This window comes from Kogia breviceps, chromosome 6, assembly GCF_026419965.1.
Source record: "Kogia breviceps isolate mKogBre1 chromosome 6, mKogBre1 haplotype 1, whole genome shotgun sequence".
In the NCBI taxonomy this organism is placed as follows: Eukaryota; Metazoa; Chordata; class Mammalia; order Artiodactyla; family Physeteridae; genus Kogia; species Kogia breviceps.
In genome coordinates, this window is record NC_081315.1 from 74,922,935 (window position 1) to 74,943,530 (window position 20,596).

Below are 20,596 nucleotides of genomic sequence, written 5' to 3' on the forward strand. Positions count from 1 at the left end.
TATTTTGTCAACCTGTCTAATTTCATCTAAAAAACAGGGAGCTCTTTCTGGAAGGCCCGTATGTCACTCACTCTTTTATCTCCAATGCCTAACACAGTAAGGAAACTTAATAAATGTCTTAAAAATATGCCTGATACCCCAGTTTCTAAGACCAGCAGCCCTGCCTTGATTTTGCCAACCTCTCTCGCACTTAGGTGGTGAGATACCTGATTTTCCTAATGCCAAATTCCCCTTATGCTATCTGAAAAATAAATTACCTTCTCTTGGATTCCTCCTTGCTGATCTCCAGCTCTGTGAAAGGAAACCTCACTATTCTCCTTGATGCCAATTACTGTATAGTCTTTAAATTCACTCATAAGACCACAACTTTATGTAGGTCAGTCCCAAATGCATTATCTTCAAGCTTTTTTTTTCTGAAATAATATTTTAAGTCCAATTCTCCCAGCAGTCTTACGAGATAGGTCATGTTATCCCTATTTTACAAATGAAGAAATCAAGGCTCATAGAGGTTAAACACCTAACCAAGCTTTCAACTACTAAAGAGCCAGGATTGAACCTAAGTCCACTTGACTAAAGTGTTTGCTTTTTCTACCGTATCACATAACCTTTAATTCTGCACTTCCTTTTGCCTGTTACATATTATTAGCATTTAGGAAAGCAAAGCAGAGCTCCCCAAGGCTAGAGTACTAGTCAGAACGTAGAGGCAGTTATCCATTCATTCACATTATAGTGGGTTAAATAGTGTTCCCCCGCAAAAGATATATCCAAGTCCTAATTTCCAGTACCTGCGAATGTGACATTATTTGGGAATAGGGTCTTTGCAGATGTAATAAATTTAAGGATCTCAAGATGCGATTACTCTGGATTTAGAGTAGGCTGTAAATGTAATGACTGATGTCATTATAAGAAGAGGTGAGGACAGAGACACACACATGGGAGAAGATGATGTGAAGACAGAGGCAGAGATTGGAGCCATGTGTCTACAAGGCAAGGGATGCCAAGACTTGTCACCAAAAGCTAGGAGAGCAGCCTGAGACAGATTCTCCCTTAGAGGCTCCAGAAGGAACCAACCCTGCTAACTTCTAACTTTCAGAACTGTGAGAGAATCAGTTTCTGTTGTTTGAAGCCACCAAGTTTGTGATAATTTGTTATGGCAGCCCTTAGGAAACCATCCAAAAATTAAACTCAGAAACTTCCCTCCAATCTACTTTTCCTGTGTTCTCTTAGTGAATGACACCACCATCCTGTCAGAAACCTCAAAAGTCATTCTATACTATTTCTAGTGTGATCTTTCTACAGTACAAACCTGATCATGTCTCTCCTCACCCTGATGCTAACCCTCCATGATAAAAATCAAACTCTTTATATATATATATACATATATATATGTATATATATAGTCCTTTACTTTTTGCTTCCTGTCTACCTCTTTTTAGCCTCCTTTCCTGCCCCTTCCACAAACTCATCCTTCACTTCTGACGTGTACAGTATCTGCAATTCCCAAGTATTTGCCTGAACATATCAAGTTCTTAACGTCTCTGTGCCTTTGCATATGTGGATAGTTCTCTTTTTTAATCTAGATATTCTTCAGCTTGTCCACTAAAACTCAGCTCAAGGGATATTTCTTTTGGGAAGACTTCTTTAATCTTCCTTCCCATCATGAATTTCTGATTTCCGTGCCCCTCCCTGTGATCCTCAAGCATGCCTTTATTGTCACGTTTCTTCCACTAAGCTGAAATTTATTTATTTGGCCATCTTTCTGGTCTATGAATTCATACCTCCCCAAATTCCAGTCATCTTTAGGCACCAACCTCAGTTCCACCTCTGCCTGACAATTACAGCCAATCATTATTATGCTCTTTTTTTAAAAAAAAAATAATTAATTTTTGGCTACGTTGGGTCTTCATTGCTGCGCGCGGGGCTTTCTTTAGTTGTGGCGAGCGGGGCTACTCTTCGTTGCGGTGCGTGGGCTTCTCATTGCGGTGGCTTCTCTTGCTGTGGAGCACAGGCTTTAGGCGCGCGGGCTTCAGTAGTTGCGGCACGCGGGCTCAGTAGTTGTGACGCACCGGCTTAGCTTTTCTGTGGCATATGGGATCTTCCCAGACCAGGGCTCGAACCCTGGTCCAGGCAGATTCTTAACCACTGTACCACCAGGGGTAGCCCTTACTCTGTATTTTTAACTGTATTGCACCAGTTTGCTATGACACCCATTTGATACTTAATAACACATTATCTTATGTTATTTTACTTTTCATGCATATAGATTGTGCTCCTGGGTAGACTGTAAGCTCATTAAAAAGCAGGGATAATGTGTTACTACTTCTGTGTTGCCCCAAATCCTGGACACATTAGGAACCAAGTACATCATGTGTACTTAGTAACTTTGATGGGTGACTATTGGATTAAATTTTTCTATTGGGTAAAAAATATTACTAGCACCTAAGTGTTGCTGATATGTGTACATGCATTACAATTTCCTTTCTTCAGGGGGATAGAGGAGGAAGTAGAGGAAGGCCAGTGTTTCCATACAATTTTATATTTACCCTATTGTAACTTGTCACAGTGAACTATTGTTGTGTCTCTGTCTCCTGAATAGATTGTGAGATGCTAGGGAGAACGGACTGAGTCTAATTTTGCCTTAGAATTAAGGCAGTTGTTTCCATCACAATAGAAATTCAGTAAATGTTTATCAAATGTGTTGAGAAGATCTATTTCAACATCCTTCATCCTAGAGACTGTTCTCATGCTGTCCCATGTCCCTCTCCTGAGGTGTTTAAGGGTATCTTATAATGTAGATTATACCCACTGCACCTTTGAATCAGCTTAATGTGTCCTAAGCTCATACCTTCAATGACCATTTTCTCAGAGCCAAGTATTTGCCATGTGTCTAGTGAGCAAAGCTGAAAAGATTGAGGGCAAGGATGCCTTCTTTTTTGAACAAACTAAAATGATGGAATCCTGGGTTGAGATAGGAGGGGTATCTTGTAGCCCTCAAAAATCACACCAAATCTACTTTCTCCCCCACTTCTAATCTGTTTTTGCTACAAATGTTCTATAGTATCAATAGTTTATTTACATGCTAAGGTGATACAGTTGTGATATATTAAAATTTTCCTCATTTTTGTAGTTTAATCAATAGTGGGCATGAAATAATTTTACAGGAAAATTCTGAACTGTTGCACTGAGTAGGGAATGCTTATTGGTATTACACAGAGAACAGCATCCCTGCTTCTGTCCAGTGGGGGGAAGCTTCTTTCCATTGTGGCAGAGAACAAAAAGATCTAAATGAAGTTGATAGTGTGAGAACACAGAGCATTCAGCTTACAGAATGCTGAATGAATGGACAAATTAGTGTTTTCTACCTACGAGTAGAGGCAAAGTGCTTTGGCAATACTACCAATACAAATTGAATTTAAAGGAAACTTCATGCAATTGGGTCAGCAAAGGCTAAAAGATTTTCTTCAAATAGTAATATAGGCCCTGACCCAAAGGACTGAGATTCTAACACGGACAGCTGTAGGAGAAGAATAGCATGGCACACACAGAAGAGGACTGGGGTGCCTGAAAAAGAATCCTGGCCAGAGCAGAACAGATTATGCCCTTAGCCACATTGGCTAAGGGTTTGCAACTGTCCCTAGTGCGGGCGCACTGGAAATTATGATGAGGATCCCACTGTATATCCTTGTAGCTTCTTGCATACAGGTTTCTTACATACAAGCATGAAAAACACACACAGCTCTCACTTTACTGAGAGTGGGTTCCGTCAGTCTTTTGCTGGCTTCTTAAAATCCCAAATTAAAAATATCTCCAGCTAACTGATGCAGGTAAAATATGAACCAGACACAATTAAGGACTTTCAGAAAGCCTATTCCACCCAGACGTTTGACTCTTACACTTCTCTAGATCAAGTGGCTCCTGGCTGGATGGTAGAATTATGATGCTCTAAGAACAACCAACTGGCTATTAAATTTGCTTTTCTTCTACCTCAATGGGATTATGACATTAGATATGAAGCAGACAATCATCTTCTTCCTACCTTCTTTCCTCTTTTCTTTCTTTTACTTCTGTATCTTTTTGATAACAATTCAGTTTAACGAACATTTATAGAGGGCTTAGAAAGTGTCACTTGCTGTGCTGAGGATATTAAGCTAAATAAACCTTTGCCCATTTCTTTAAGAAGCTCACAAGCATATAAAGGATGCAGACAAATAAATTTAATATAGTATGATAAATTTAACAGTATCAACATGTCTAAAGTTAGAGAGAGAAAGTATAAAGAAGAGAGTAATGAGCTTTGTGGGGTTGGAGGAGTTAGGAAGATTTTGTCAGTTTGAGCTAGATTTAAATTAATTAAAAGTGCAACTATAGTGAACCCCCTTGTTTATTTCCTGGAGGTCAGGTATATTAGTTATTCCAGAAAGTCTTCAGATTAAATTGTATGCAAGAAAGAGGCTCAACTTTTGCTGATTGGCTAATGCTCTCAGAATCAAGGCTTGACCTCCACTCAACTGTGAACCAAAAACTGAAACAAAGGGCAAGATTTGCTCAATCCGAACCATAACCAATATGTTAAAAAAAAAAAAAAGGAAAAATAGCATTAAAGAATGTGAGAACTGTAAGAGATCTTACAGCTCATCTAGTCCATGTTTTTCATTATATAGAATGGAAAAAACACGAGGCTCAGAATGATTAAAGATATATGTAAAGTCGTGAGAAGCCACTAACTGGCAAGAGTGTGAGATAAAGCAAGAGTATCCATGTTCCAAGTTCATTGTTCTTTCAACTTCTCCATGATACCGGATAGTGTACCAAAAAGAAAGATTTGATTTTTATCTTCCCAAATAATTGCCTACTTGATAATATCCTAAAATAATTGAATTGGAACAAAATTTAGAGCATCAAAAGATTCTCCAAATAGTACCTTTGCTTAACTGATATTTTCTTTCATATATACACATAAAATAGACTTTTAAAGCAGAATCTCAAACTTGTTGAGTGCATACTTGTAGTTTGAAGCATATGGATTCTTCTTTAATCAGCAACATTGACTGTTTGCATTCCAGACTCTACCTCTCTCTTAAATTGATTACCATCCTACACCCATAAAAAGCTCTGAGGAGGGGATCAACATTAAGGCCACTTATGAGGATATCCACTTATTCCTACACGTATGGAAATTCTAAGCTTGTATCAAGTAACATCACCAGAGAGCTAAGAAATGGGGTGTCAATCGCTTGGCCCTCTCTTTGATGGCATGTGTTCTAGTGTTACCCCCTTGGCATTGATCAAAGGTGACTGCAAGAAACAATCAAATTAAGATTGTTTTTATATTTTCTAAAAAAAAAGGGGGGGGTTATTAGGGACAGCTTCATCTATGTTGTTCTATACTCTTTGGGAAAGAATAAACATATTTTAGAACTGGTACCAGAAAAACGTGTTTTCATTCAAAAAATTAGTATGTATACTTTTAAAATCAAAGAGTACTAATCATACCACCCATTTTCCTTTTTGCCTTGACTACTACAAAGCCCAGAAATAAATGTAAAATAAGGCTCAATCTTAGTACATAAGCTTAAATTGGGGGCATATTTTTTCCATTAAAAAAATTTCTAAATCTAACAATGATATTTTCTACAAGCCTTTTACTGTAAGCCATTTCAGATCCTCTTTTGGAAGTTTTGGGGGGATAAATAATGAATAAGTATACATTTCCTTTGTTTTGAGTCCTTAAGAACTATGCTTGTTGTTAGTAAGCATCAAGTTCCTGCTATGGGCAGCCATGCTCCAGAAGTCTACAGAAACCAAGGAGTGCATGAAATGACTGGAGGCCTGAAGAGTCTTGAATCTAGCTGTGGGGCTCCAGTATTGTAGAGATAAATAACATCAGGTAGCATATTGTAAAGTGATTTCAAAGACCCATTTCATCCTAAGACTCTATAAGTCTATTAAATTAGTAATATGAACATTTGGTCAAAGCATATTCTGTTTTGAGTTGGCTTAAATATTGATATTTTGACTAACATTTTTCTGAAGGTGGTAAAGTTTGTGGGTAACTTTGTTTCTGAGTAAGTTTTCATAAAAGCAGTTTGTGTTCATGGTAGAAATTTGGAAAATCAGGAAAGTATAAAGGAACAAATTAAAATCATCCATAATCATGCCTTGGTTTCATGTTGTATAATGTAACACAATTTATAAAATTTAGTGTCTGGCTTTTTTCGCTTAACATTATGTAGTAAGAATTCCTAGATACTAGATATTCTTCAAAAACAAGACTTCTAGTGTGAAAATTTCATTGAATGATTTGCTCAATCATTACACTATCATTGATTTACATTGTTTCCAACCTAGTTTTCTCTGTTTAATATAATACTGTGATCTACATTCGTCGTAAGAGTGATCATAGCATTTAGGAAGCACTTGCTATAATATATGCCAAGCACTGTGCTAAGTATACTTCACATGAATGATCTTATTTAGTCTCTAATATTCCTGTGAAGTAACAACTATTGTAAGATGATATAAACAAGGATTAGCAGTTAATTAAAGTGCCCATAGCAAGGAAGAGGATTTAACACAATCTGATATAAGCAGATATTCAAACTTGATTTTTATTAATAAGTAAATCTGACTGTTCAAAAATTCCAATTGCCTATTAAAATGTGCAGTTATTGGCCCTAAATTAAGAAATCTATGAGATTCTTCTCCATTCCCTTCCTCCTTCTTTATAATTTTTTAAAGGAAGAAAGTCTCTAATGAAGTGTTTTTTTTTGTAGTTTAGTAATTGTTATTGCACCATGATAAAATAATGTTTTTTTTTTTTTTTTTTTTGTGGTACGTGGGCCTCTCACTGTTGTGGCCTCTCCCGTTGCGAGGCACAGGCTCCGGACGCGCAGGCTCAGCGGCCATGGCTCACCGGTCCGCGGCTTGTGGGATCCTCCCGGACCGGGGCACGAACCCATGTCCCCTGCATCGTCAAGCAGACTCTCAACCACTGCGCCACCAGGGAAGCCCGTTTGTTCTTTTTATATTCCTTAGTTTTTCTCTTTTTGTAGAGATATAACCAAAATAATACATTATGTACAATGATTCAATATTTGTATATTCTGTGAAATTATCACCACAATAAATCTATTTAGCATCCATCTCTACACATAGTTACAAGTTTGTTTTTTTTTTTTCTTGTGATGAGAACTTTTATAGTTCTCATTTTGTGGTCTATAGGAGATAGTAAGAACATAGGCTCCAGAAATGAGCCTTTCATTTTTATTAGAGGACATTCAAACCATTGTAATTAAGAGAAAAAAGCGGGGGGGTGGGAATTCTGAATTTTACGGTAGGTGGACATGTGCAATGTTCATATATTCTCATATACCTGAAAAAAAAGGAACTGAATTAAACTAGTTGGCTGAGGCCCTGCTCCACCCACACTGTTTTAATGAATAGATAAGGATGATTTGCAATCTGCACATCATTTGATGGCACAGAAAATAAGTGTTCTAAAGTGCTTAATGATGGTCGAAATGTTTTCATTTCTTAGGTAGTTCAAACTATCACTGTGGCTTAAAACCCCCTTTTGAAATAGCGCCAAACCGGCTCTGAACTTGAACAAAGTCTCAGAGAATTCATAATTAAATGAAGCTTTAGAGTGTTAATGATTCTAAAATTAGACCAAACCTTGTTTCAACCTGATTCGTTTGTGAACAGCCTGGAGCTAACAGCTATTTACCTGGGCTCCCACCAAACCCTAGTTGTTAACAAATGAAGAATTAAAGCCTTGAGAAATGAAAGAAGAAAGGAATGACCCAAACAGGTGCTTTCTTCAGAGCCTCACCAAAGACGTCTAGGGAGAAACGACCTTTCCTTTCCTAGACAAGAGGCCTCCAGCTGTACCCCCCCCCCCCATCCTACACTGCGGGCGCGTCTCGGCCCATCAGGGGGTAGGGCAGACGCCGTCCGCAGTCTTAGCGTCTTCCGACCCCCGGCCCAACCCGGAGTCTCACTGGCTTTGGGCACCCTCGCTTTCGACCACCAGCTGCACCACCAGCAGCAGGAGGAAGAACATCAGTAGCGGGAGGAACGGCGGCAGCGCGCGCCCTGGCGGGTGCCCGCGACCGCCGGGCTCGGAGGGAGGGCGCCTGAGCTGCGGGCGGGCGGAGGGCGCGGCTGGGGCTGGGCGGCGCGCGTACCTAGCAGCGGCGCGCTCACGTCAAGGTTTGTTTCACAATCACCCGGGAGTTTCTGGCCGGGGTTCCGGGCAGCCGCGGGGTAGCCTGGAGACCGCACGGGGCGGCGGACGAGGTGCGGCAGCTGTGGCCCAGGGCACCTCTCCCCGGCTTCCCGAACCCTGCCCCGTCCGACCGGAAAGGGAGGATGGAAACACGAGCCGCGCTCTGAGCTCCTCTGGAAATAACACTTTTCCCGCCACATCGCCCCGCGGTCCACGAGTCCGTCTTCCAGAGCGGGGCCGAGCGGAAAGGCGAGCAATGGCGGATAAGCTGAGGAGACTGGTCTCCAACGAATCTTTAAGATCGATGCAGGACCAGCTAGAGTCCTGGCTGAGGGAGTACAACGTGAGTCAGGGTGGGAGAACCCTGGGGTTCGCCCCTCCCTCTAGTTCCCCGCACGACCCTCGGCGGGGGCTTCTTAGGACTACCCTCATACCCCTGACTCGAATTATTATTATTATGTTTTACTACATCCCTCCTCTTGTCTTTCCTCAAGTCTCCCACTCTGGGGATAACTTGTGGTTGTATCAGAATGGATTTTTATAAAAATACACCCAGGAGTTAGTACCCAGAAATCAGTGAAACGGGAAGTTGTTAACGTTGCGGGTTTCACTTGTGTGCTGGTCAGCATGGCGAGTAAGGCACAGTTTCAACACCAGGGCAGATTTCAGAAGGCTTGTTGCCAAGGCATCTGTAAACCTATATATCAAACCCAGAAGGGTTCTTCAAATCTCCTTAATCCCCACCCCCACTCCATCTCCAGTTAATCTCCACCACCCAGAGAGTAGAACTCCAGTGCTGAATTTTGCTTAGGTTGGTCTGTCTTAAAAAGGGGAGTCCTATTTTCACACAGCAAGTACAACAGGGAGGCAGAAAGAGCTGGGGACACTGAATCAGTCCTCCTAGCTTCTAGGTCTGGCTCTGCATAGAACTAGCTGAATCATTTGGGGCAACTTATTTAACCTCTGGGTCTCAGTACCTCCCCTGCTAAATGGGAGACTGGAATTAGATGATAGGTAAAGTTCCTTTTTAGAGCTCAAATTTTTGAGTCCAGATCAGCTTGTTTCTGAAATTCTACCAGGAAAAATGCAACTGGTTGCTATCGTGAGTCCCTGGGCTTTCCTATCCACCCTCTGACCAGGGTTCCTGGGAGGAGGGGAGCTCAAAGCATAGCTACAGCTTTCTCCTTAGCCTTCCTTCCTAGTGTTTACCCCCGTTGCGCACATTTAAAGAACCAGCACTGATTATTCCTTCTCCACCAAGATTGCAGGAAAACTAAAATTCACCTCTAGCACAAAGCCTTGGATTCCCCTTATCACCTGCCTTTAAAAGTGGCTACTTGTTACCTAGTCTCTGAAGGTTGAGAATAACAAGTCCTATACATGTATTCACCCTTCTTAAAACTCCCTCTTACAAGAAAAAATGTTTTTCTTGCTTGTGGTCTAAATTGACTCGGAATATTAAAAAGTGTATTCAGTTTGTCACTAGACAACATTTAACACAAATGATACTAGTAGTGGCTGGACCAAATTAAATGATTGCTTTGAAAATACCTGTAAGTACTGAGAAATGCCAAAGTTTATTGCACTTTCCCTTCTCACTGACACTGGTGCATCCCATTCCTCTGTTCTCACTGAAACCATTTTAATCTAGATTCTTCACCTGTCCCACCCCGCCCCCTAACACACACACACACACACACACACACACACACACACACACACACGAACAGTAGAGACTGCACTCTAAGAGATCAATGGCTTTCCAAATTTTGTGGCCATTCCCTGGACAACATCATTTCTCCTCAACTCTTTGGCGTCTCTGTCACATTTGACTCTCGACACCCCTATTCTTCTAAGGCTCTAATAATTTGTCTCCTTGCCTCACCCACTCCCTTCTTGTAACTGTTCTTCAAGGGCCAGACTTTAGAAATCTTCTCTTCTACCTCCATTCCTGCTTCATCTCTTACTCCTGTGCTGATCATCTCATATCTATATTCAGGTCCTAGTCTCATCTGAGCCCTCTCTTCTCCAATTGTACATTGGACATTTTCAGTTGTGCTATTGTCATCTCAAAGTCAAATCAGTCTAAGACTGACCCTAGCCTCTCCCATGCCCCAAACACCAACTTCTTTCCTAACTTAATAGTCTTTATCATGACATACTCCACTTTCTTCTCACCAGCAGAATCTGTGGGTACCAGTTGTAAGTTCATGCAGAACCTGATCACTTTCCACCACTCCTGCTGCTGCCACCCTTGTCCACCTTTGGTCATCTTTTATTTGGATCATTAAAAAAATAACCCAGAGTGATTCTTCTAAATGTCAAGTCAGATCAAGTTACTCCTCTGGCAAAACTCTCCAAACTTCCTGTCTCAGAAAAAGAGTTCCTACAATGGCCATCAAGCTCCTATACAACGGTGGTCCTTTAAATTCTGTGACGTTACCTCTTACCTTCTCCCTTGCTCAACCACTCCAGCAATACTGGCAGCCTTAGAGCAAAGCTGTCCAACAGAACTTTATATGATGACAGACAAGTTCTGTATCTATATCTATATCTATATCTATACCTATATCTGCACTATCCAATATGGTGGCCATTGGGCACTTGAAATCTGGCAAGTGCAAACTGAGGAACTGAATTTTTAACTTCACTGGAGTCTAATTAAATTCAAATAGTCACATATGGCCAGTGGCGACTGTATTGGACAGAGCTGTTCTAGAACACACCAGCCATGCCCCAGCTTCAGGGCATTTTACACTCACTGTTCCCCTCTGCCTGGAAAGCTTTTCATCCATTGATATTTCATCCATTCCCATATCCCCTCTGCCTTCATCCAGGCATCACCACCGTCTCATGCACAGCCTGTTTCCTTGATATGTTGGCCGAAATAGTAAGTTCTTTAAAAATATAATTTTCTTCCCCAAAGCCTTCGTATTTTACTTGTTTTTTTAAATCTTAGAACATCTACCAATCTTCTGGGCCTTAGGCAAAACTGATTCTTGCTTGATTTTTCAAAAAACTTATATTAGGGCTTTCCTGGTGGCGCAGGGGTTGAGAGTCCGCCTGCCGATGCAGGGGACACGGGTTCGTGCCCCCGTCTGGGAGGATCCCACGTGCCGCGGAGTGGCTGGGCCCGTGAGCCATGGCCGCTAAGCCAGCGTGTCCAGAGCCTGTGCTCCGCAACGGGAGAGGCCACAACAGTGAGAGGCCCGCGTACCACAAAAAAAAAGAGTTATATTTATCTCAAAAAACGTCAAGAAGAAATACTTTCCACCCCCCCTCCCGGTGAGAAACAAATCCTAAAAATAACAGCAAACATCACCACCTCATTTTCTTTTAGTTATTAAAGAGATGCTGAATTATTGCATTACTTGACCTTTAAAAGTTGGATTCCACTGGAGGATGAGGGACAGGTTGGGGTAAACACATAACTCGCAGAGTTGGTTTTCCTCCTTTATGGTTATAGAGAATTCCTTCTTGTTTAATCACAAACTCAGCCAATTATTAAGGGTTTAATAATTCATTCAACAAATGGTTACTGGGACTTCCCTGGCAGGTCCAACGGTTAAGACTCTGCACTTCCAATGCAGGGGGCATAGTTCCCTGGTCAGGGAACTAAGATCCCACATGCAGCACAGTGTGGTCAAAAAAAAAACCTCAAAAAACCCCCCCAAAACAAATGGTTACTTAGCTTCTGATATGTGTAAAGGGTTTGGGTCAGACAGTCTATATAAATGTACACTGCACACTTCTTGCAGTGTACATTTATTCATTCAAAAAAAATTTTTTTTTTTTTTTTTTTCCAGAGTTTACGATGTGTGTGTGTGTGTCTGTGCTAGGTGCTGGGAATAGAAATGTCAGCTGCATCTTAATGATGAACTTCCAGTTGGAGAAGAGGTTGAAGGATAGGGGAAACAGCATGTGCAAGAAGCAGGGAGCATGAAAAAGCTAGCATATCTAGCGGGACCGTGAATATTTCCAGGCAGGGAGCCGGCATGAAGCTGAGGAGGCGGGGTGTTGGGGGCCAGAGGATGGGGGGCCTTGGGTAGTGTGTTAAGGAGTTTGGTCTTTATCATAAGGGCAATGGGGAGAAACTAAAAACATTACGCAGGGAGGAGACATGTTTGTATTGTGTTCAGGAAAGGTTGCTCTAGCTGTTCTATGATGGGAAAATTGGAAACCCTAGGGAGAACGGTCGGGGCTGAGCAAGACTTTATGCAAGAGATTATATAAATCAGCTCCTTGTAAACTACTCTGGCACATTTAGTAAACAAGGTCAAAGACTCTGAAGATGATCTTTAAGGTTTAGGTAAGAGTGTGCAGCTCCAAATGCCTCCGATTTATCAAACAACATCTGTCTGGTTTTATTGGTTAATTCTTTCAAAGGGTCAAATAACCACCTATGCAGAAATGGATTCTGATTACCTAATTACTCCCTAGAGATGTCAAGATGAGAAGAGAGATTAACCTCCTTATATATATATATATTTTTTTTTTTTTTTTTTTTAATTTATTTTTTGTGGTATGCGGGCCTCACTGTTGTGGCCTCTCCCGTTGCGGAGCACAGGCTCCAGACGCGCAGGCTCAGCGGCCATGGCTCACGGGCCCAGCCGCTCCGCGGCATGTGGGATCTTCCCAGACCGGGGCACGATTAACCTCCTTATAATGTTAGCAAGTACCCAGAGAAGATCAACTCTGGGCTGAAACTCGCCTCCCTCCGAGATGCTTTTGTTTAGACTCAGAGTCCTGTGGACCAAGAAGTTAACTTTGGTCAGATTCTCTGAGATTTATTACTTTAAAAAATGTACTCTAGGGCTTCCCTGGTGGCGCAGTGGTTGAGAATCCGCCTGCCGATGCAGGAGACACGGGTTCGTGCCCTGGTCCGGGAAGATCCCACATGCCGCGGAGCAACTAAGCCCGTGAGCCATGGCCGCTAGGCCTGCGCGTCCGGAGCCTGTGCTCCGCAACGGGAGAGGCCACAACAGTGAGAGGCCCGCATACCGCAAAAAAAAAAAAAAAAAAATGTACTCTATGGAGAAATGGTAAGAGCTTAATACCACTGATAAACCCGTCCCTAAGATAGGACAGAATTACATTTCTTAAGTAAAATAATAGACACCAGGACACTACACTCTGGACACTTCTGATTATTTGATATATAAGTGGGGATAGTAGGGAGGGCTGATAATGCTTCCTCTTGCATTACTCTCCTTTCATGCTATAGAAATCTGTACTAACAAGTGAAAACAGTATATTAAATATCAGAACATAAAAAAGAGCTCTTAAAGAGGTGTCTCCTCTGCTTGTTTTTTTTTTTTTTTTTTTTTTTTCGGTACGTGGGCCTCTCACTGTTGTGGCCTCTCCCGTTGCGGAGCACAGGCTCCAGACGCGCAGGCTCAGCAGCCATGGCTCACAGGCCCAGCCGCTCTGCGGCATGTGGGATCTTCCCAGACCGGGGCACGAACTCGTGTCCCCTGCATCGGCAGGCGGACTCTCAACCACTGTGCCACCAGGGAAGCCCCTCTGCTTGTTTTAGAATAATCTTTGTGGTTGAAATAGAGGCTGCCTTTATGCCAAAGTATGCCTGCTTCTTGGTACACAAGGCTGTTGTCGTTGCTATGGTGTCTTCAACCAGATTCCCTGCCCTCCTTTACCCCTCCCCTCTTCTACATTCTTGAGGATTCATTCTAATTAGTAAATTTATAGAGAACGTTTTTCTTCCCTGAAGGACCTTTATCTTTTTACTAGCCAGTAATGAATAAATGTCAAACCTTAGTGTCTCAACAAAATGAGATTTATTTCCCATTCATGCAAAGCCTGATGGCAGCTCTCTCATCGGTCACTGGCTCAGATTCAGGTGCCTTCCATCAGGTGGAACAGCCACTCATTACGGGACCTCGAAGGTTCTGCAGGGTAAGAGCCGGAGTGGAGAACTTGCACTGCTTGTACATTATACACGTCCCCTGCACTCATTGTCCTGTGGGCAGAATTAGTTATGTTGCTCCCATCTGATTGTAAGGGAGCCTGAGAAATGTGGAAAAGCACGTGGAATATTTAATTGGTGCTACCCCTTCTGCCATAGTTACTAATGATGAGTCCATGGCTACAAAAAAAATTGACAAGTGATTAAGGAAGATTGTTTTCTTTTTAATAGAGAGGCTATCAACTTTTTCATTTGACTTTTCTTATTTTCATCTTGGGCAAACTGGTTAATGTAAACATCACTGTTGTTTAATGTTTAAGGAGAAGAAGTAATGAAAAAAGTCCAGTAGGAATATTAACTATGGGTCAAGACAATAAAATCCTGTGGGGAATTCTAAACAGAAGCTTCTCTTAAACCGTTGGGGTGTACATAAGCCTACTTTTTCTTATATCTAAAATTCAGGACTTCAGTTTAACAACTTTGTTGTGGAGGCAGTGGTGTGTGGCCGGCAAGATCACTCATGATGTAGAACAGATGGTTGATTTTGGAATAGAGCTGCTTGAAAGACTGCCCACATAGGGGACTGTACTTCCCTAGACAAGTGGTTATAGCCTGTTATAACCAGAATTCTTGTTTTTCCTTTGAAGTGTACTTCATTAAAAATTTTTTTTGAGGTATAATTGATGTACAATATTATATAAGTTTCAGGTGTACAACATAGTGATTCACAATTTTTAGAGGTTATACTCCATTATAATTATAAAATATTGGCTATATTCCCTGTGCTGTACAATATATCCTTGTAGCTTATTTATTTTATACATAGTAGTTTGTACCTCTTCATCCCCTATAACCAGCATTTAAAGAGCCCTTGAAGGCTTCCCTGGTGACGCAGTGGTTGAAAGTCCACCTGCCGACGCAGGAGACGCGGGTTCGTGCCCCGGTCCGGGAGGATCCCACATACCGCAGAGCGGCTGGGCCCGTGAGCCATGGCCGCTGAGCCTGCGCGTCCGGAGCCTGTGCTCCGCAACGGGAGAGGCCACAACAGTGAGAGGCCCGCGTATCGCAAAAAATAAATAAAGAGCCCTTGAAAGCCTTCAAAGCACTCTTCATGCATTATTGCCTTTAAACTTTGTAAGAACCGATGAAATATCAGGCTTTATTTTCTACATTTTACAGATGAGAAAACCAAATCCCAGGAGGGCGGCTTGCTTGCCCAAGGTCACTCCACTAGAAAGGGTGGAACTTGGATTTGGATCTAGGTCTTTTGCTCATCAAGTCCATTCTCTTATCTACTACAGAATGAGGGACGGTATAAGGGCATTCCACTTGAAGGATGTCTGTTTCCTGCCATCCTTCCCCTGCCCACTCCCCCAAGAATAAATACCCTGAACAGCGGGGGCGGTGAACAGGGAAAGAAAGTAAAAATTAGGGCTTTGTTTTCCATGTGTGACTTTCCAGGGCCAGCCGCAAGGACCTGTGAAATGCTGCCCCTCAGACTAGACTCCACATACTTCCTACTGATTATCTCTTTCCCTTGCTCATCTACATATTCCCTAATTGGCAGGTTTGGAGATGGTATCTTTGTTGTATGTAAAATGAGGTGTTTTTTTCTTAAAGTATTAAAAAAATTAAAATGTCAGGCAAATCATTTAATGTTGTAGTAGCACTCATAGTTTAAAGGAATATTGTGATGAACCCTTTTGCACAATTTAATTCTTATCTAATATAGATGAAGCATATTTTGTGTATATGAGATTAAAATTTCTCAAAGTGGAAATAACTGTGTTTTGTACTAAAATTGATAGATTTGAATAGCTTTTCAAACTGAAGTTGGCAAGTTGATTAAAAATATTTAGTGATAAATTTGATTATTTGGGGGTGAAACATTTTCTCTCTTTTTCATGTGTGGAGGTGATTCGAGTTAGGAATAGAATAGTGGGTATGAGAGAACCATTGATAGAGGCTGGAATGATCAGGCTCTTGTGAGAAAAATTGTTAATAAGGTCAAGATTACTCAGAAGTAAAGGAAGTGAAAGGGATCAAAGGACTGGTGGTCAATCTGGTGCACACATCACATGTACAATGGCAAAGCAGGATGGTGGCTGGATTGGAGAGGGTCGCTGGAGGAATAAGGCTGTGTAAGTGGTGGGGAATGGGTTAGGACCTTTGGTTTGGGCAAGAGAGTGGTGACACTGAAGGGATGGGAACAAAGCCCCTGTCCTCTTGCTCTCCTTCCCCACACTACGAAACTTTTTTTTTGCGGAGCACAGGCTCCGGACGCGCAGGCTCAGCGGCCATGGCTCACGGGCCCAGCCGCTCCGCGGCATGTGGGATCCTCCCGGACCGGGGCTCGAACCCGCATCCCCTGCATCGGCAGGCGGACTCTCAACCACTGCGCCACCAGGGAAGCCCGGGAGCTTCTTGAAAGAGTAATCTGTCTTTATTGCCTCTGCTCTTTAACTCCCGTTTGTTCCTCAACCTGGAATAATCCGGAACAACATCAAGCACCACTGCCCCTGCATCACTCCGCCATAACTGCTCTCACAATGGTCACTAAAAGCCACCCGATGGTCAGTCATGTCCAATCTCTCTTTTTTTTTCCCCACAGTCCTTATCTCCTTGATTTCTCTGCAGCAATTGACACATCTTATCCAATTTTATGGCTTTAGCTCCTTCCCAGATGCTGGCGACTCCCAGATTTATCTCTAGCTTGGGCTTTGCTCCAGAGCTCCTGACCTGAGTGGCCGGCCACCTGCCTTCCAGACAGCTCCACATGGATGTCCACATCCTCTGACCCAACATGAACCAAACGGGACTAGTTACCCTCCCTCCAGTCTTTCCGGTTCTCCACTTGTGGCCTCTGGTTAGGCAACGGCATCACAATCTCCCCTGTGGCTCAGCTCAGAAACCCTGGTGCCCTCCCTCCCCATTACACCTCACCAATGGGTTCATCAAGCCCTGAGAATTCCACCTTTTAAAGGTCTCAAATATCTCCTACCTTTCCCCTTTAGCTGCTATTGCTCTTATTCAAACTCCAATCATTTCTTATATATGTGGGAAAACCAACTTCTAGGATATGTTTAAGGCAGATCTCAAGTGAACTTTATAGCAATAATGCTTACAGCTGCAGGGAGAAGACGCGCTGGCATAGCAGCTGCTTGCTGTGCAGAGAATTCTGTCCCTAACAACTCATAGTATTTTATAGCCGTCACGGTTACAAAAGGAGACTAGTAGCCCATCTCTGTTGCACAGGGGTTTGTAGCTTCAAAAGGACACTTTTAAAAAAATGTTAATAATGCTGGTGGTTATATTCTGGAATGTTCTACTCCTTTCTCTTACCTCTAGCTTTCCTATTTTCACGAAACAACTAGAAAAAGTTTGAAGTTTACTTCTTTCAGTTCCACACCTGCAACATGGCATATTCCTATTGATTTCCTGCCTGGCTCCATGCCCCTCTCCAATCCAGTTTTTATATAGCTGTACAGGGGATCGTTTTGGGGGTGCTCCTCATTCCCCATACCAGTGATTCTCAACACAGGCAAAGCCCTATGCCCTGGGACAGTGTTTTTAAAACACTGTTTTTAAACCCATAGAAATGAATGCATTTTACATCACGACATAGCACACATACACCCTTATATAACTGAAGTAAAGGTTCATAAATAATTCTTATCTTTAGTAATTGTGATATACTCTGTTTTCTTTTTCATTAATTTTTTTAGGGGGAGCTGGATGAGACTCACTAAATCAATATCACTCCCTGTTAATGTTGTGGTCTTGGTTACACCTACAAATCATCTAGAAAGCTTTTTAAGCTTTCTAATGTCCAGATCCCACACTAGAGCAATTAGAATTTTTAAGAGTGGGAGCCCACAAGGCTCCTCGGGTGAAGGCTTTCCTGAATCTTCCTGGCTTCTTACCACTTCCTCCTTTGAGCCTCACCTCTGAATTCTGGACCTACCTTTATTATAGCAGGCAGTACTCGATTTTGCATTCATTTACATGTTTATCTGAGACTATAAATTCCTTGGGGGCACGAAACTACCTTGGGTCCCTAGCACCCAGCACACCCTGGCCTCCTCCATAAAGATTTGTTGAGAACTTAAATGCATGAGTGAAGCAGAGAATAAACCGTCTTCTTTGGCTTCCTCGTTCTTCATCCTTCTTTCCGGCGGTCCTCTTATTTCTTACTGCTCTTGCTTTGTTTTTCATTCACTGGCCCCTCTTCCTCAGCCCACTTCTGAAACAGTCAAATTGCCCGCTGCCCCGCCCTCAGCCCCTCCCCACTTTCCCCTCTCGCCCAGGACCTCCTCTGTGCACATGGCTTCCATTCTTCCTCTGCTGGAGGCTTCCAAATCCGCACCTCTAACCCTCACCTCTTTTCTGAGATCAGATGACTTTCCAAGGCTTTTGGTAAAGCCTCATGTTAGAGAGCTCGGCTCCAGTTCCAGAAGCTGCAAGGATGGGTTTAGGTTCCAGCTGAACCACCATGTCTTCCAAATTACTTAAGAGCTTTGTTTTCCTCATTAGTGAATTCGAGATGATGGATGGTGTCCAATTTGTAGGGTTGTTTTGAGGATTAAATGAAACGTTTAAACATGTATTTAAAGCTCTTAGCACAGTGCCTGGCTGGCAAAGAGTAGGTGCTCAGTAATGGTTATGTACTCTCACTGGACCTCTCGATCTGAAGCTTCTTCAAACCCTTTAAACTGTCTGAAAACAGTATCTTCCCTCTCATACCTCTTACCTGTTTCCAAACATCCTGACTTCCTCCTCAGGTAATGCTAGAATCAGTGGGACCTTGCCTGATACAGATGTAATTTGGGGACTGGGAAGGACTCTTAGGGGACCCTTGTCTGCCACAGCTCTCAGCATCTCTCAGCCAGACAGCTACTACCGTCTCACAGGACTCGCTCTCTAATCCAAATTATCTGGTCTCTTCCTGCCAGAGTAATTGTAAAATCAAAGCAAATCTTCCACCTGGCCCATTAAACTTTTCAGTGATGGGATAAAGCCCAAAGCCCTTCACGTGGCAAATAAAGTCCTTCATTACCTGGTCTCTGGACCCTGCATTCCCTTCTTCTCTATAGTATGCCTTACTGCTTCTTGCCTTGCTACCTGATGTTTCTCGTTTTGAAGTGTCCTCACCTCTTACCCTCACCCCTCACCAGAGTGTATCTTGCCCCCTCTACAATTCATTGTCTTCCTAGAGCATTTAATAAACGCTAAGGGCATTATTTATCCTCTATGTGTTTCCCATTCTCCATCCTGCTTCCCCAGCTGGTGAGCTCATTGACAGCAGACAACTTTTTATTTTTTAATGTAGTTTTGTTTCCTGAGCTGCCAGCCCAAGGCTTACAAATTAAAGGAACCCAGTGATTTATGAATGAATGAGCTTTGGAATTAGGAGACAATATAATTAGTTCATATCCTTGCTCTATTTATCTTGTGGGAGTAATTGTTTGGTAGAGTACTGTGACTCTATTGCAAGTTGAGTGTCTTGTGCAATGTTTTGTGTTAGAAACAGCAGCATGTTGTGACATGTCTTGGGATCAGGAACTATTTGACGTGATATATTCTCTTCTGTTGTTTAAATCGTGTGTACAAACTCATTTGACAAACATTGAGCCCCTACTTTGTATCAGGCATTGGGCATAGTACAGGAACATATAGTAATAATACTACAATAATGCTAATTATTACATACCTCCTCTACTCTGCACCTAAGTTAGCTGGTGAGATCAACCACCTTCTAAATACGAGTAAATGGAAGTTCATATTTAAAATGTGCTTTCTAAGAGAAAAAGCTAATAAGTGGAGAACTAGATCTGAACCATGGTCTGCTCTATTACTCAATTCATTGCTGCAGTCAGTTCTGTGTAGTGCCTCGCGGGTACCCACTGTTGAACATCTTTTGCCTTTAAGGTGCGGAACGTGCATTTTTTGGATTTAATTCTCTTAACACTCTGCAAGGATTTATCCCATTTTCCTGGTTAGGAAATGGGATCGGAGAGGTTAAATAACCTGTGCAGGATCACACAGGACTGTGGCAGGTAGCAGAGCTGAGATACTCAGGTCTGCTTGACTCCCAAGCCCCTTCTCTGTCCACTTAGCACATGGCATGATCTAGCCAGAAGGCAAATGGCTGTAAGTGGGGAATTGAAGTTCACTGTGGTAAGTGCAGGAATAAAACAGCAAGGACAAGGAACTGCTGGTTCAATGAGGAAGGAATGGAGAGAGCTGTTCAGGCTGTGGGTTCCATATGTTCTGATCGTGTCAATATTATGCTAAGTCACTCACTTGCTCACTCATTCATCAAATATTTTGAGCCCTTCGATTTGCTATGGATACTAGTGATGATTGATACAAACATAAGAAAGACAAAGTCTTTAAAAAAAACTCATAGTCAAAACCAAACCAGGGAATTCTCTGGCGGTCCAGAG

General features: G+C 42.3%; 1 protein-coding gene across 1 annotated transcript in view; it reads left to right on the top strand.

The window, feature by feature from the left end:
• The first annotated feature begins 8,442 nt into the window (after window positions 1-8,442).
• The window catches only part of SPATA18 (spermatogenesis associated 18), a 37,926-nt gene continuing 25,772 nt past the window's right edge, over window positions 8,443-20,596 (top strand). The window contains exon 1 of the mRNA XM_059065795.2: window positions 8,443-8,570. Within this exon, the coding sequence (XP_058921778.1) occupies window positions 8,484-8,570 (87 nt within the window). The 5' untranslated portion in view covers window positions 8,443-8,483. The remainder of the gene's footprint in view (window positions 8,571-20,596) is intronic.